Raw genomic sequence first — 14,571 nt, 5'->3', positions numbered from 1 at the left:
TTAACCCCATCCCTACCCCTAAACCCTAACCCATACTTTATTCCTAAAATCAGAAGGAAATGATGGCTGATTAACAAGAATGTAGAAGAATCTAACCCTGATTGTAAGCCTAAAACAGATATTTCCTGAAACGTTATATATGTAATCTGATTGGTTGATTGGAATATTGATCCAGGAACATGTTATACTTGTGTGTGTGTGTGTGTGTGTGTGACGCTGCAGTCTCTTCACACAACAGCTGATCATCAGGTGAATATTCATCTTAATAAAAAGACCAGTTCACAGTTCACTTTTTTTATTTAAATCCGAATTCAACCAGCATGTTTAATATTAGTTTATACAGTTTTAAAGCTTGATTTTATAGTTGATTGTCTTTCAAATACAAACAAACACACAACAACAACAACTACTAAATATCAGTTCATTGATTAAGTGTTTCCCTGAATCACCAAAAAGTTATAAAGATTATTAAGAACAAAAAGGTCATAAATAGCAATAAGGAATGTAAATATGCTATTGGTATGAATTTCATGAAACCATGTCCAGGTCCAGTTTCCCCCCAAAATCTATTGATAATTGTAATAATAATTGCATATTAGCTTATAGCAGCTAGCATTAGCATTAGAGGCAGTACGGTAAATGCTATCATCATGTTTACATTCTTAGACTTCGACTTGATCAAGTGTTTTGGGCTGAAATATGAGCCGGACGTGTCTCTGAATTGCTGCAGAACAATAAATAAGCGTCTGATTAGTTTGACTGATGATCTGGTCTCTGTCAGGACTCAAACGTGAAGGACTAACGAAGAACAATCAGCAGGAATCATGAGCTGGAGTCTGAAAGGGCAGCGAGGCACAGTGGTGAGGATAGTTAAACACAGAGTCTGTTTGTTCGGTGAACCCCTGGGTTTCCAGATCTAGAACTTGGTGCATTTGGTGGATCCGTGCTCCGTGTCTTTCTCAGGCAGCATGTGGACGGTGACGTCTCCTGAGGGAGGGACAGGGCTCCCGCGGTACACAGTGGACACTCCGGAGGGACAGCAGGACAGTTTGAGGCACGCGGGCGACACACAGGGGACTTCGCAGCGCTCCGGTTCTCCATCAGCGCTCTCCAGCTGAACCGTGACGCTGTGGACCCCGGCGCGGTGGAACAGCTGCTGGATCTGTGCGTGAAGAGCAGGTCTGTCCCAACACACTTCCTGCGGCTCAGAAGACACTTTGACGTGCAGCGAGGCCACGTTACGTCCTTTAGCTATCTCCCAGACATGAGCCTCATGGACGCTCACCACGCTGGGAAGTCTGCACACGCTCTCCACTGAGAGAGAGAGAGAGAGAGAGAGAGAGAGGGAGGGAGAGACAGAGAGAGAGAGAGAGAGAGAGGGAGAGGGAGAGGGAGAGGGAGGGAGAGAGAGAGGGAGGGAGAGGGAGAGGGAGGGAGAGAGAGGGAGAGAGAGAGAGAGAGACGGAGAGAGAGGGAGGGAGAGAGAGAGAGAGAGACACTCAGCATCAGCATCAGTGAGACAGGGACATCTCATCTGTACTCTAACATCAGGGACTTCCTTCAGCCCTCAGAATAATCTTCCAATGTTTTATAAGAAAATACAGGTTAAAATGCAGCCAATCAGAATCCATCCTGAGCACTTAAAGGGACAGATGACCAAATTGAAGCTCACTTACAACATTAACAATAACTGCTGGTGTGCATGCTAATACATCATTCTTTGAAGAGCCAGAAACAGAGCTGTGATAAATCCCTCATGAAGCTGACTGGGTTTATCCTGCGTGTGTAAAAGGTAATGTAAGCTGTGCTCCAGATGATGCAGTACACCAGGGTTCCTCAAATCACTGCAGAGTTTAGCTCAGCCCTGATCCACTCATCTACCTGTGGTTTCTAATGATCCCAAAGACACTGATTAGCTGTGATTAGGGCTAGAGCTAAACTCAGCAGGAAGAGGATCTCCTGGCTCAGATTTGAGGATCCCTGCACTACACTATAACTACAGCTGCAGAACTCCAGTAATTAACACTGTGATGGAGCAATATTCCTCAGGGCTGGGCGATATATCGAATATTAGCGATAATATCAGAATAATTTTGAAAATGTTGTGAATAGCGAATATTTCAAATTCAAGCATACTTTCCCAAAAGAACGCGGCAAACGTCCAAAACCTCAACAATTACTGTACACTCCTCTACTACACGAACTCTCATGAGTGCGGTTGCCAGATATCAAGAGTTTAAATCCCTGAATCAGAGCTTCATTGTTACTTAAGCCCCTTTCACGCTGCATGTTGGAACCGGAAAATTGCCTGAACATTGCCGAGTCGCCTTCTGTGTGAACGCAAACACATCCCGGGATTGATTCTGAGATTGAGATTCCTAGCAACATAACCGGTTTCAGTCCCGTTATGAACGCTGTCTGGACAAAAGCCAGATCTAATGCCGTGTCGTAGTGATGACGCATGTTATCGTGCGACTCTTTAATCAGGTGCTCTGAAGCGTTTTCGACTCATTACACGTCACGCACTGATGTCACGTGCGCATGCAAACACTCGCTCCTCATTGAGGAGATGATCTGAAACACAAACGAGCCGGAGTGTAGCATCTGAATGAAAGCGTCATCGCTCTGTGTTCTGTCATGAGATCTCCGCTGTATTGTCTGTGATGCACTCACTCAGACGCTGATGTTTGAACAGAAAAACATAGACAATGGCAATGTGGAATCACTAATAGGAATTTAACTTTTATAATATTTTTCATTTGTTTTACCAGTTTTCATAATATAGACAGAGAGAGTGTATAAGTGTTTGGTATTAATATATATATATTAGTTAAGAAATACCTGAGTGTTTAATCCAATAGCTCCCCATCTGAGAGTGTTTTAGTGGCAGTGGGAACATAGTTTAATGCCACAGAGCTTCTCTTAAACCAGAGACAGACTTCTGTTCTTAGCTAAAATCTTTAATAAAAAGAACATTTAAAAAACTTATCCCAGTTTAATTATTTCTCTTTTTTTATTATTATTGGTTAAATGCAAAAATATTGAGTGATATATTGAATATCATAAAAATTTCGAAAACTTTGAGATTTAGTATTTTTTTCCATATATTACCCAGCCCTAATCAGGGCTACACTTGATCATTTTAGGATTACCACACAATCTAAAGATCCTAAAGATGTCGAAGCATATTGCAGGGGTATGTGAGCTGCTGTAAAGAGACAAACATGAACTCACAGACGGTGGAGAACGGCAGGTCCACGGGACTCATCTGCAGCAGGATCCCAGCCGTCTCTTTGACCAGAGGAACAGCTGAAGACATGATGATGGCCACCATGACCAGCGTCAGACTGGGGTCCACGTAACACTGCCAGTTACACGGGCTCTCAGGGGCCAGGGGCCACACATAGAACAGAGCCGAGGCCACCACCACCACCACTGAACCCAGCGCATCATTCAACACGTGCAGCAGCACACCTGCGGAGAGAGAGAGAGACATTACACACACACACACACACACTCAGACCGACGGCTGATGAGCGCTGAGACGGAGCACACACACACACACACACACACACACACAGACCGACGGCTGATGAGCGCTGAGACGGAGCACACACACACACACACACACACACACACACACTCAGACCGACGGCTGATGAGTGCTGAGACGGAGCACACACACACACACACACACACACACCCAGACCGACGCTGAGACGGAGCACACACACACACACACACACACACTCAGACCGATGGCTGATGAGCGCTGAGACGGAGCACACACACACACACACACACACACACACACACCCAGACCGACGGCTGATGAGCGCTGAGACGGAGCACACACACACACACACACTCACCTCTGATGTTCAGGGGAGGTCCATCACTCCCAGTCTTCTCCTGCTGCAGGCCTGTGGACGGATAAGGGACAAGTGTGGAGTGCAGATCCATGACAAACACAACCTCCCAGCTCTGAGAGAGTCACACATCACAGCTACAGCGTCACACGTGTTGTGCAGTCAGCACACGGCACATTAATCTGATTATTCGACCAAAGTACAGTCAGAATCAACACAATACTGTCTTTTAGCAATTAATGCATGCAGATCTGTCCTAGTTAGCACACACACATCGCATTGAAAGGTACATGCAAATAAAATTTAAGCTGTACATTTCAAGAACCACAATACATCAGTATGGTCATAAACAACTTAAACAGATCTCCATTACATTTAAATTAGTTTACAAAAAAATCGACTGAAATAACTTTTACTGATGATACGGCAAAACGGCTGTTCTTCCTCAGTGTTTTTGTATTGTTTTCCAGTACAAATATCTAAAGATTCATACATCAAGACACATTAACTGGAGAAGCGAAGTCTTGTTTTATGAGAAACTGATCAAAATGATGCGAGTTTAACAAAAAAAATATTTGTTAATGAGCTCAGAAAAATTTACTTAATTTAAAGTGACAGATATTTGTTCTTGTTTTAATAAACTCATTTAATTTTGTTCAATTTCAACGACTTCATATTAGCATATTGCGACTGTATCTTGATTTAAAGATGTTTAGGTGTTTGTTCTGGAAGTGCTCCAGCTGCTCTGTGTTGATCACACTTCGGGAAACTCCTGTTCGCTGTGATACTGAAGCCTGATTGGATCATGTTCGTGTGGCTGCACGGACCAATGGCGCTTCAACCCACCAAAAGGGGAGGAGCCAAGTCGGCTCTGAGCGTGATTTCGTCAGAAGCATCAGTTATTGACGCGTGTGCAGCTTTATAATCACGGCTATAACACCAGGTCCTTATCTCAGGGAACAGAGGTTACGTGAGTAACCAGAGCTTTCCTTTCCAACAGTGTCTTACTGTCGTCTGTTGTGTTAATAATGGGGAAGAGCTAGAAGAGCTAAGTTGTAAATCAATTAGATTTGGTTTGTACTACCACACAAAACATTATCAAATCAGACTTCAGTATCACAGTAAACAGCGTGATTAACGCAACGGGAACAAGACAGAAATACTGAGGAAGATAGTCTTTTTTTTCAGCACATATAACATTTAATGCCATGACTTTATGAATTTAAGAGTTTCTGCTGTGAATTAAGAGCTTTTAACTCAGGGGTGTCAAACTCAGTTCCTGGAGAGCTCAGATTCAGCCCTGATCCTCTTCATCACTGATCCTCATCATCACTGATCCTTTCCATCACTGATCCTCTTCATCACTGATCCTCTTCATCACTGATCCTCTTCATCACTGATCCTCCTCCTCATCACTGATCCTCTTCATCACTGATCCTCCTCTTCATCACTGATCCTCTTCATCACTGATCCTCTTCATCACTGATCCTCTTCATCACTGATCCTCCTCATCATCACTGATCCTCCTCTTCATCACTGTGTGTCAGAGCAGGACTGAACTGAACTCTGCAGGGAGTCTGACACCCCTGTTTTAACTTGTGAAAAAATACTTTTTAAGACCCCCTGAAACCCTGCTGTCAGATCTTAAATAGACATCTAGAAAAATAAGATGTTTATGATTTGGAATTAATGTAAAACTAACTTTCAAAGAGGTTTATGAGATGTTTGCACACAAGAGGTGCTTCTCAGATGAAGCGCTCTTAAAAAGGCATGTAAACAGCTCTGCTAAACGAGAAGCGTTACGATCAGCACCTGTCTCTTCCTCCGCCGCGTCCTCCTCCTCCTCCTTCTCCTTGCGCGGCCCTGACGCGTCCTTCTGACGCCTCGCGCGCAGGCAGCTGCAGTCCTGGAAGATGATGAGCCCGAGCACGTTCACCGCGAGCCCCAGCGAGCCCACGATCAGCACGAGCGGCGGGTCATCGATGGCCTGCGGCAGGGCGAGTCTCTTCAGTGACTCCATGGACACGGAGAAGCAGAGCGCGGCGAGGAACACGGCGTTGGCCAGCGCGCCCACCACCTCCGCGCGACCCATTCCGTACGTGAAGCGCCCCGAGCCCGCGCGCCGCGACACGCGCGCCGCCGTCAGCCCGACGCACAGCGACAGGATGTCCGACAGCATGTTGAAGGAGTCCGACACCAGCGCGATGGAGTTGCCCATGTACCCCGCCACGATCTCCGCCACGAAGAAGATGACGGTGATGACCAGCATCAGGATCAGGCGGCACGTCTTGCCGCTGTAGCGCCCCATGATCGCGTGCGTTCAGCTCGGTGACGAGGATGAAGATGTGCGGGAGATGCGCGGAGGTCTCACTGCATATCACCTGTCGGGCTCACGTTCCCGAGAATGAGTCGGCACTTTTCCACGCGCTGATGATTCGCTTCAGGTCTCCAGTGACTCTTGATTCTGCGTCTGAGGCGGCTCCTCGCTCGATTCTTGTCATTGTCACCTTTGGACACTCATCCAGCTGGCTCTTTTCTGCTGACAGAGCGTTTGGAGGGTTAGTTAGTTCCATGCAGGTGAGCGGGGTTAGTTACGCGTACTGTAAACGCAGTCATACATTAAACAGCTTTTGGCACGAACGAGCTGGATAAGAGAGAATCTGGCATCATAAACCTGTCTTATCTCACGAACTAATTAACCTTCTGCTTGTCAAGATTTACATTTTCTCGTGTCCTCAAACAAATATCAAATAAAATCACGTTTCGTTCGTTAGGTGATGCTCTCTGGAGAATTAAACCCAGAGGAGGATCACGACACAACAACTGAAGACAGAACTAATATAACACACATCACTGCGATTCTCCAGTGCACTGAGTACTTTAAGAAGGAAATAATAATAATAATAATAAACAAATTGGACCTGCTTTATATTAGACTTATATAAGCTAATAAAGCAATTAATTGTTGGTAAAATGTAGCTGTTGTGTTGATGTTGAATTTGAAAACACTGGGGGGGGGGGGGGGATCAAGTAACAAGTACAATGTATAAATACGTATGTGCACAAAAAGTGCATTGTATCAATTTAATAATTTAAATATAAGTAAAATGTAGTTAAGTACACTTAATATAAAGTGGGTCCAGTAAATTAATTAATTGCATTAAGAGGCTTTGTCTAATTAAATATGCACTTATTTGCATACATCCCTTAACACAGATCTGAACATTAGCAGAAGCCAGGATTAAAAGTCTTTGAAGAGAGTTTGTCTTTTTACCAATCCATAAATCAGAAAATACTGTCAACAGACAGAAAACAAACACATTTGCACCATGTTTTTAGGAGTAAAATGTTGTAGGAATCAGTGTGAATGAGATATGATCTAACCTTCAGAATATAGAGAGGAATAAACCTGTCTGCTGTTTAAGATAACAACTCTAAAGATTGTAATCTACAGATGCTTATAGATAAAGTGCAATAAAATAATCACGTCAGTGTGTGATGGGATGCTTTCTTTCCACGAGTCTGAAAGAACAGACATGATACAGAAGCAAAGACTGAGCAGTGCATGTAAAGCAGAGGTTTAGTCTGCCGATGTGGTTCAGTGTGTGTGTGTTGTGTGAGAGTGTGTTTGTGTCTGTATGTGTGTGTTTGAATGTGTGTTTGTGCGTCTGTGTGTGTTTGTGTGTGTGTGTGTTGTGTGAGTGTGTCTGTATGAGTGTGTGTGTTGTGTGAGAGTGTGTTTGTGCGTCTGTGTGTGTGTGTGTGGGTGTGTTGTGTGAGTGTGTCTGTATGAGTGTGTGTGTGTGAGCAGCAGGAAGCAGGTTCTCCTCAGCTGTACGTGCTCAGGGCTTGAATGGCAGCGAGTGTAAGCTGAGAGCGGTGTGTCACCTGTAGTTAGATCACAGGTGATCAGTGTGAACGTGTGGCTGAAGTCCAGCACATCCTGGTTACTGATCTACACTGAGCTTTACTCCCATCTGCTGGAGCACACACACACACACACTGACACAGAGCTTCATTCACATCCACTGCATGCACTAACATCAGTGTTACAGGATCTAGTCATCTTTATATCAGCTAACACTGATCATTACCAGCTCGGCTCCATTCAATAAGATTCATACTGTAATCACGTATTAGATGCACAGAAACGAATGCTTTAAAAGTGTTCTTCAGTGTTCAACTAATGTTAACAAATGCAACCTTTTTGTAAAGTGTCACTGATTTCTTGAAATACTGAGAAAGGAAGAGAAATTCCACTTTGGGAAATGATTTATTCTTCAAGTCAGACATCAAATATAACACAATGAACTTCATGCTAAATACACAACTGAGCTTTGGGATACAATAATTAACAGAAGCGGCTTTAATTAAAGGACAGAGAAGCAGAAAGGCTCTTGCTGGTACTTTGACATCAGAAGCAAACAAACACCGAACAGAATCAGAAGCATGTGAGGAATTCGCTCAGAGAAACAGTACAACAACGTTCAACATGCTGAGCTTAAATTCAGCAGAACGGAGGAGATTTAGAGACCCGACAAATCCACAAAGTCTGGAAGGAATCACAAATGAACACGAGAATCTGTGAACACTAACACACTCCTGTCCAACTGAACAACACTAAAGGTGGTTTCTAACAAACTGGAAACAGGACAGCGTCTGTCCTCTAGTTTATCAGCTGAAACTACAGATCTCAGATCCTCCTGCTAAAAGCCTGTTCAACCAGAAAGATGTCCAGATCTGCTGAGTGTGTATCCTGAACCGGTTGGGTCACATGACTGTAGGAGAAACACCTCACCCATGGATCAGTGATTAAAGGATAATAAAGAAGGTCTTACTATAGCGGCTAGGGAGCTCTCTTTAGGAAACAAACAGAGAATTTGTGGAGAAATCTACATAATTTCAGTATTGATTCGGTACATTCACTAGCTCTTGTTTCCAGATGAAGGTGCAGATGTTATCTATCAACACTAACACTAACACAGCAGATCTTACACACGAAGCCTTCAGATGCCAAACCATCCAGGTCTGTCGGAGATCTCGTCTTTTAAATGAGATTTTTGTTTAGGGCTCCTATGTTTAGGTTCAGTAATTTCTCTTTAAAGGCAAAGAAAAGGTTATTAGTCAGTTACTGAATATCTTGACAAAATGCTCATCTAAAAGAAAAAAGCTCAGGTTTCTGCATGTGAAGGCTTCATACGGAGGTACATCTGTGCCAGAAGAATGGACTGTAATGTCCGGTGTATTTGACCAGGTCTGACTATTTTATTTTTCTAATAAGAGTTTCTAAAACTTTCAGATGCCTTTATTCTTCTGTTCTGTAAATGTGAACGAATCTACAGTCTACAATGATCTTTAGTCATAATATTCAGAGATTGTGAGAAACTCATTACTGAATAAATCTGCTTGTTTATCTGGATGTCTGAGAGCAGGAGTTAAAACACAAATGAAGGACAAAACCACAGCAGACAGACAAATACTGTACACAGCCGTCGACGCTTCTGGCACAAACTGAACTCCATACAGAGGGAAAGTGTGTGAAACATGGGAGAAGAGACCATGAACGTGCACTTCTGTCCTATTACTGACGCCCGTGCGAGCGCAGAGCAGACGGTCGGGTCTGTTTTAGCCAATTACAGAAGAGATGGTGCATCTGAAGCTCGTGTTTATTGGTGAATCTAGTGTGTGGGTGTGGCCTAACACACATCTCAGGAGGCGTCTGACGGGACGTGCTCCTCGAAGCCCTCGCTCTCTCGCACCAGCGCTCGCTCCAGGATCACACGGCCCTCCTTGTAGCGCTGGCTGTCCTCGGTGGCGAACTCGTAGATCCAGCCCAGCTTGCTGTTGCAGTTCTTACAGCTGACGTCTCGCACCATGTGTCTGCCGGTCAGCATCACACGGTCCTGTACCTCGCTGTACTGCAGGTTCACCACCTGAAACACATCACAGACGTCAGCATCAGCGGCGCTCTCGCTGCGTTAGCATCGGCCGGTCGCACACGTGCCTTGTTGAAGAGGAAAGCTCGTCCGGTGGCGCCGGTGAAGCGTGTGGAGATCAGCTCGGAGCGGTTCGTCAGGATGGTGTCACAGTTAGCGCAGGAGAACAGGCGTGTCCCGCCGATGTGATCCAAGAAGATACGGCCCATGATCCACACACACACCTGTGAGAGACACACACACCCACCCAACCGTGAGAGTCATGCAGCGTCACACACACACACACACACACACCAGCAGCGCTTCTGCAGGACAGAATAAACCTCTACAAGAGCAAGTGAAGAACATGAAGGGAATGGAACTCAATACAGTCTCTAAATGTAAATGTCTTTGTTAGAAACACATTCAAATTTAACATCCAACAGATCTTTATTTACTTTACAAAAACACACTGAAATATCATTTACTGTCCCTTCTGATCTCACGGCGACAGCGCTGCTCTTCCTCTTCCTGTTTCTGTCTTGTTTTCCAGGACATGTGTCTAAACATCCTCAAATCAAGACACATTCACTGGAGAAGATCAATGACGTAAAATACATCTTTTTTCTGAGAAACTGATCAAAATGAATAGATATCTGCCAGTGGACTCAGAAAAATCAATTTAATTCAAAGTGAAAACAAGCCCATTAACAGATATTTGTTCTTAAAATCACTTCATCGTTCAGTTCCTCAGGAAAGTCATATCTTCACTGTGCATCTCCAGTAAATGATTCTTGATGTAAAGGTGCCACAGAATGCACAGATACAATATTTTAAATTATTCTCTGATATCTACAAAGAAGTTATGTGGCTTATAGAGCCTTATGAAATCCCTTTTATTAACTCCTAAATTCTGTTTTATTTTTTATTTTTTTACAAATTCATTTTTTTCTGTTTTCATTTATCTGAATTTTTGGGAAATGTTGTTTGATTATTCCTTAAAAAATTACGTTCATTTCATGTCAGTATTAGCAGTAGGATATGTACATTCTGCCTAAAAACAGTAATAGCACAATGTCTTCAAATCAAACCGGACTTTTATTTTGACATGTTACTGTGAATGCCTGTACTGCTCTGTGTATGTGATATGAGGCTAGTTTTACTCAAATCAAACGGTCAGAAGCTCATGAAGTGACTTGTTCTGTAGATTCAGTTCTGGAGATGTTCTTCATGTGTTTACGTCCTCATTTAGAGACACAGCAGAGTCTGAAAACACCACGAGCGTCACACGCTTCAGTGTGTGTGTGTGTATTTAAATAGACTTTTACAGCTCAATAGTTAAAGATACTAGTCCATATCGTGAATTGATTGATGTGTAATGACCTACTTTTGAATAAAAATTAATTCAAAATTTGACTAATTCCATGATATTCCACATTAAACTGTGAATTCAGTTTTATAACTAGACACCGTGATTCTGTCTGTGTTTTTGACATCGCTTAGGTAAGGGCAGAAAGGGTTACATATCCATTTAAACCCTATGATTTATCCCTAGAGTGAAATGGTCAGTTTTTGCCTTATTTGGAAGGGTCATGAATAATAATGTTGAGCTCTGCTGTGATTGGCTGTTTCACACTGACGCTCAGTTTAGTTGCTCACACAGCAGGAAGCCTAACCCTAACGCTATTAATAACTCACTTCGGAGATGTGCGATGATCTCACCTGCTCTGTGTAAACTACAGCAGAACTTACACACATTATACAAGATCAGATGTTTGTCAGTGATGCTCAGGATCTGTCAATCATTCTCCATCGTCCTCAGTCATCTCTCTTTACTCTGTGTATGTGCTAAGTGAAATCGTATGTACTGTAATATACAAGGCTACTGCTAGCAAGCAGCTAACCATGTCCCTTTAGTAACTCGTGTTATTTTATTGGAATGCGGTTTATTTGTTTTTTGCGCCTTTCTGAATACAGACACTAACCCATCCCTGCATATCAGATTAAATCACATAACATCAAGAGGACAGAAGAGTCTGACACTGTCATGTTAAAGAAGGGAAGCAGTAGAAGCTGTTGTAATGAAGCGCGTGTGCTGTGTGTTCATCTGTCCGTCGCGCCGCATCACAACAACAACAACAACACCAGACAGAAACAGCAGACAGAAACACTGCAGACGCTCAGCACGAGTAAACAGCGGAATCAAAGTAAAGCAGCTGGTTAACTGGTTAGTATGAGATCAACTCTTACCAGCCGCTTCAGGTCGAGTGTTTGTTTATTCGCGTTCAGCTGGCGTTGCTGTTTTCTTCCAGCCCTTCCTCCAGACTTTATATCAACATCCGGCGCGGTGACGTGCGCGACGATGACGCTGTACGTGCTGGTGCACGTGTCACGACAACAGCTGTCTGGACGTTCATAACAACACGTGATACAACATTACTATAGAAAAACATTAGAGAATACACACACATATATATAATCATATATTGTACTATGCAGCAATCTTCAATAAAAGCGTTTTAAACTTGGACTGTTTTATCTGTTTTGGACTTTCTGTGTGTGTGTGTGTGTGTGTGTGAGAGAGAGAGAGAGAGAGTGTGTGTGTGTGTGTATTTGTGTGTGTGAGAGTGTGTGTGTGTGTGTGTGTGAGAGAGAGAGAGAGAGAGTTTGTGTGTGTGTGTGTGTGAGAGTGTGTGTGTGTGTGTGTGTGTGAGAGAGAGAGAGAGAGAGAGTGTGTGTGTGTGTGTGTGTGTGTGTGTGTGAGAGAGAGAGAGAGAGAGAGAGAGAGAGAGAGAGAGAGTGTGTGTGTGTGTGTGTGTGTGTGTGTGTGTGTGTGTGTGTGTGTGTCCAGCAGGGGGCGCAGCGGGGTTCAGTAGTTGGATCATTATGTCTCTGAAGGTAAGAGGAGTTTATGTTCATCTTCAGCGCTGCTGTTCTTCTTCTCTTTCGTCTCTAACAGTTTGATTCACTTGCTCTCAGTTCCTCAGCGCTGTTAATGTGTTAAATGTGTTTTATTCGCTGGTTTGTGCTGCTGAGGGGTCTTCAGCTGCTTTAGCTCGGGCAGCTGGATCAGCTAATGATGATTCTCGACCCCGGAGAGAGATTATTGATCATGTATCTTCTGAATCTGAACAGTCTCGGTGAAGTGTGTTTGTGTGTTGTTCTGGTGATTCGAGCAGAAGTTGTGTTTGTTAGTCTGTGCTAATCATGCTAACAGCACTTTACTGCACATTTTTTAGTTGTTTTATTTAATTAATTAAAATCAAAGAGTTTCGCTGAGAAAATGACTTTGATTTACGGTCCTGTATCTTCAGGATGAAAACAGACATGGTTTCTGATGTCCCAAAAATAGATATTGAATACATTTTGTTTTTAAGAACAAATCTCTGTGTTGATGAAGCAGACTATGTTCAGCCGGTTTTCTGAGATTCTGAAATCACTCACTTAACACTTGATAGAGTTAAATATCATTGTTTTAAACCGACGTGATTGACCACGTGTCTCTGTGTATAGCCTGTCATTCAAAGGTCAGAGGTCAGGTTTGGTGTGATGTGATTATATATTTACACTCTAAAGCTCTATTCTCGTGTTTATTACAGAGTCTGTCTTGTGCTGGGCGTCATAGAGATCACGCGCTCTAATGGATTGATTACCATTAGTATTATTACACAATAAATACAAAATGGCCAGTATAGCAAAACCATGTCAATGTGTGGTTTCTTTAGTTTAAATTGTTTTCCCTATTTATTTATTTTTGTAGTAGGCTAAACCCATGTTTAATTTTCATAAAGGTACATCTGTAGTTAAAACATTATGTAACTGAGTGCATAAATAAACGTGAGTAATCTTACCTGATGCTGATATTACAATAGCCAGTATTAACAGTTTACGTGACCCGGCTCTTGATTATTATTATTATTATTATTATTATTATTATTATTATTATTATTGTTATTATTATTATTGTTATTATTATATCAAACATGCGCGCGGTAAGAGCATCTACGGTAATTCACGTTGGCCAAAACACACAAGGAAACGCGTTGTGAAATAAAATATCACCGGCAATCACAGACATTCGCATTCGGACGGGATTAGTTTTCTCAGAGGATCACTGAGTTTGCTGAAAAACATTAGGTAATGTGCTCTGGAATTATCACAGAGGTTGTGTGAGAAAAACACAGACGTGGCAGATTCGGACGGGATTAAAATCACCAAGTACGTCTGTGAAACACCGATTTCTCTAACGACCCCCTGTTAAACTAGACTAGTTAAACTCTTCTGTTCCTCACACAAACACCAGAGCTGATTATACAGACCCGAACATCCCAGATCATGATGAGTTTGTGTCTCCATCAGGTTTGTAGAAATGTAACATTGCATCAGTGTCTCATCAATGGATGCTCTGCAGTGAATGGGTGCCGTCAGAATGAGAGCTGATAAAAACATCCCAATAATCCACAGCACTCCAGTCCATCAGTGAACATCTGGAGAAGACAAAACCTGAAACACATCCAGCATTAAGATGATTTTAACTCAAACACATAGAGTCTATAATCCAGAATAACACTTCCTCCAGTGAAGAAGTGTTCTGCTCTGAATCAGGAGAGAAATCTGCACAGATCAAGCAGCGTTTAAACAGATCTAAACTAATCTGTGAGAGACAACAGCAGATGCACTTCTTCACTGGAGGAAGTGTTATTATGGATTATGGATTGGGTCGGTAACCGAGAAGTGATCAAGTGCTCTGAGCAGCCGTCCGCCGGTGTTTACTGTGAAGGGTGTCA

General features: G+C 43.0%; 1 protein-coding gene across 1 annotated transcript; it reads right to left on the bottom strand.

Moving 5' to 3' along the window:
• Window positions 1-278: 278 nt before the first annotated feature.
• LOC127959022 (zinc transporter 10-like) lies at window positions 279-12,200 on the bottom strand. Its single transcript, XM_052558025.1, has 7 exons — window positions 12,035-12,200; window positions 9,874-10,029; window positions 9,581-9,802; window positions 5,682-6,189; window positions 3,873-3,923; window positions 3,235-3,474; window positions 279-1,314 (listed from the first exon to the last, which is right to left on the bottom strand). Exons 2-7 carry the CDS (start codon window positions 10,012-10,014, stop codon window positions 917-919), a joined length of 1,560 nt encoding a protein of 519 aa, XP_052413985.1. The 5' UTR covers window positions 10,015-10,029; window positions 12,035-12,200; the 3' UTR covers window positions 279-916.
• Between the last annotated feature and the right edge of the window lie 2,371 nt (window positions 12,201-14,571).

Source organism: Carassius gibelio, chromosome B6 (genome assembly GCF_023724105.1).
Source record: "Carassius gibelio isolate Cgi1373 ecotype wild population from Czech Republic chromosome B6, carGib1.2-hapl.c, whole genome shotgun sequence".
Lineage (NCBI taxonomy): Eukaryota > Metazoa > Chordata > Actinopteri > Cypriniformes > Cyprinidae > Carassius > Carassius gibelio.
Note: the sequence above shows the minus strand (reverse complement) of the source record. Positions and strands in the feature narration are given on the sequence as shown.

Excerpts from the sequence above, each read along its gene's own strand:
- LOC127959022 (XM_052558025.1), bottom strand. The coding sequence starts at position 10,014 with ATGGGCCGTATCTTCTTGGATCACATCGGCGGGACACGCCTGTTCTCC. Across the intron at positions 3,475-3,872 it reads ACCTCCCCTGAACATCAGAG|GTGTGCTGCTGCACGTGTTG; the intron begins GTGAGTGTGTGT and ends CTCTCTCCGCAG. Across the intron at positions 1,315-3,234 it reads CCTGCCGTTCTCCACCGTCT|TGGAGAGCGTGTGCAGACTT; the intron begins GTGAGTTCATGT and ends TCTCTCTCTCAG.